Genomic DNA, 2,500 nt, shown 5'->3' with positions numbered 1-2,500 from the left:
GGAGTGAACTTGGAATGATAGGCACGCGTCAATCAATCAAAATGTGTGTGTGCGTGCGCGTGCTTGCGTGTGTGTCTGAGAAAGATGACAGATGCTTTCTGTCTTCCTGTCTCATAGCTTATCTAACAGAACCCAAAATTACATCTCAGTGACAGCCTTCTTCCCTGTCCTTCAGACCATCCCCTTCCTACTACCTCTCACCTCTGTGACATCGTGCCCCACGCCCCGTGCTTATTGGTCAGGATGTTGAGTATCTTCTGTTTCAATTGGTTGGCGGTCACATGGTCCCTGTGCTTGGCAGCGCTGATCAGGTGATCACACATCCTCTCCTCCTCCCTCCTGTCAGCAGCGTACTGGGCACAGTTAGACTGGGTGGGAGGGGCATAGGGAAAAAGAGGGAGAGAGACGTTGAGATTCCTGCTATCATGGTTTAGTGTACTGGAGGACACAGAGTCAGACACAGACACTGTCGTTCAGAGGAAGGAAGACTGAACTCTGACCTCAAACTCAGCGTGTTTGTGTACATCTTCAGCTCTCTGTCTGTTGAGGATAAACTCTGCTTCGTTGGCCACACGCACAATGTGGTCCTTCATAGCATGGCACAGCAATCTGGGAAAAGAGAGAAAGGGAGAGAGCCAGAGGGAGGGGGAGGAGATAGTGAGAGAGAGATATTAGAAAGGATGGGGAAAAAGAGAGAGAGAGAGACAGAGAGAGACAGAGAGAGAGAGAGGGGGATATCAGAAGAGAGAGAGAGACAGAGAGGAGAGAGAGGGGGATATCAGAAGAGAGAGAGAGAAGGGAGAGAGGGGGATATCAGAAGAGAGAGAGAGAGAGAGAGAGAGAGAGAGAGAGAGAGAGAGAGAGAGGGGGGGATATCAGAAGAGAGAGAGAGAGAGAGAGAGAGAGAGAGAGAGAGAGAGAGAGAGAGAGAGAGAGAGAGAGAGAGTGAGAGAGGGGGAGAGAGGGAGAGAGAGAGAGAGAGAGAGAGAGAGAGAGAGAGAGAGAGAGAGAGAGAGAGAGAGTGAGTGAGAGGGAGCAAGATATATATATCAGAAGAGAGAGGGGGGGGTTTAATTGAGCCTCTTTCTAAATGGTTAGCCCTGAGCAGATGATTCCTGATGGTGATAACAGATTAAGCAGTCCGATAGAAAGATAGATCAATGTGATAGGTGATTGATTACCTTCCCTCATTTATGAGCTCTATGAAGGCCAGCCCAGCGTTCTTCTGGATAGAGTTCTGCCACTCCTGGAAACACAAAGGGTCATATTACAAAACAGACACAAAGCCACACACGGACCACTACTGACTACTACTGACCACTACTGACTACTACTGACCACTACTGACCACTACTGACCACTACTGACTACTACTGACCACTACTGACCACTACTGACCACTACTGACTACTACTGACCACTACTGACTACTACTGACCACTACTGACCACTACTGACTACTACTGACGACTACTGACCACTACTGACCACTACTGACCACTACTGACCACTACTGACTACTACTGACTACTACGGACCACTACTGAACCCTACTGACTACTACTGACTACTACTGACCACTACGGACCACTACTGACTACTACTGACCACTATTGACCACTACTGACTACCACGGACCACTACTGACCACTACTGACTACTACTGACCACTACTGACCACTACTGACAACTACTGACTACTACGGACCACTTCTGACTAGTACTGACTACTACTGACCATTACTGACCACTACTGATCACTACGGACCACTACGGACCACTACGGACCACTACGGACCACTACGGACCACTTGCATCAACAGCTCTGTCTGTGGTTACATTTCTCCAGCCCCATCCCTCAGCTTCATAGCAAACCAAGAGACGGGGCTGCCATCAGGCTGAAACACAAACATACAAACATACAAATTCAAAAGTTTTTTTTGTGTGTGTGTTGAAGTTCAGGAAAATACTAAAATAAGTCCAATTTGACAACGTAAATATCTCTATTGTGTGACCAGTGGATTCCCGGACAGAGAATACAGACTGCAGCAACGCTAGACAGAGAGAGAGACTGTTTGCTGTGAACGATCTGAACCCAAACCGGCGCCATCGTGCATAAATGTATTTTGTCCCCCTGCACCAAACGCGGGTTAAAATATCAAAACAAATTCTCAACCAATTATATTAATTTGGGGACAGGTCGAAAAGCATTAAACATTTATGGCAATTTAGCTAGCTGGCTGGCACTTGCTAGCTAATGTGTCCAATTTAGCTAGCTTGCTGTTTGTTGCTAGCTAGTTAGGCCTGGGATATAAACATTGAGTTATTATTTTACCTGAAGTGCACAAGGTCCTCTACTCCGACAATTAATCCACACATAAAACGGTCAACCGAATAATTTCTAGTCGTCTCTTCCTTCCAGGCCTTTTCTTTTCTGGACTTTATATTGCGATTGTCAACTTTCATAAATTAGGTGCATTACAGCCACTGACCTCATTCA

General features: G+C 46.7%; 1 protein-coding gene across 1 annotated transcript in view; it reads right to left on the bottom strand.

Annotated features, from left to right (window-relative positions):
* The window catches only part of LOC124006827 (neurobeachin-like), a 121,104-nt gene that overhangs the window by 24,899 nt on the left and 93,705 nt on the right, over positions 1 to 2,500 (bottom strand). Inside the window, 3 exon segments of the mRNA XM_046317007.1 lie at positions 202 to 368; positions 501 to 609; positions 1,182 to 1,246. Of these exon segments, the coding sequence (XP_046172963.1) occupies positions 202 to 368; positions 501 to 609; positions 1,182 to 1,246 (341 nt within the window).

This window comes from Oncorhynchus gorbuscha, linkage group LG20, assembly GCF_021184085.1.
Source record: "Oncorhynchus gorbuscha isolate QuinsamMale2020 ecotype Even-year linkage group LG20, OgorEven_v1.0, whole genome shotgun sequence".
Classification (NCBI taxonomy): domain Eukaryota; kingdom Metazoa; phylum Chordata; class Actinopteri; order Salmoniformes; family Salmonidae; genus Oncorhynchus; species Oncorhynchus gorbuscha.
The sequence above is the reverse complement of the archived record's forward strand: the minus strand, read 5'-3'. Positions and strand labels throughout refer to the sequence as shown.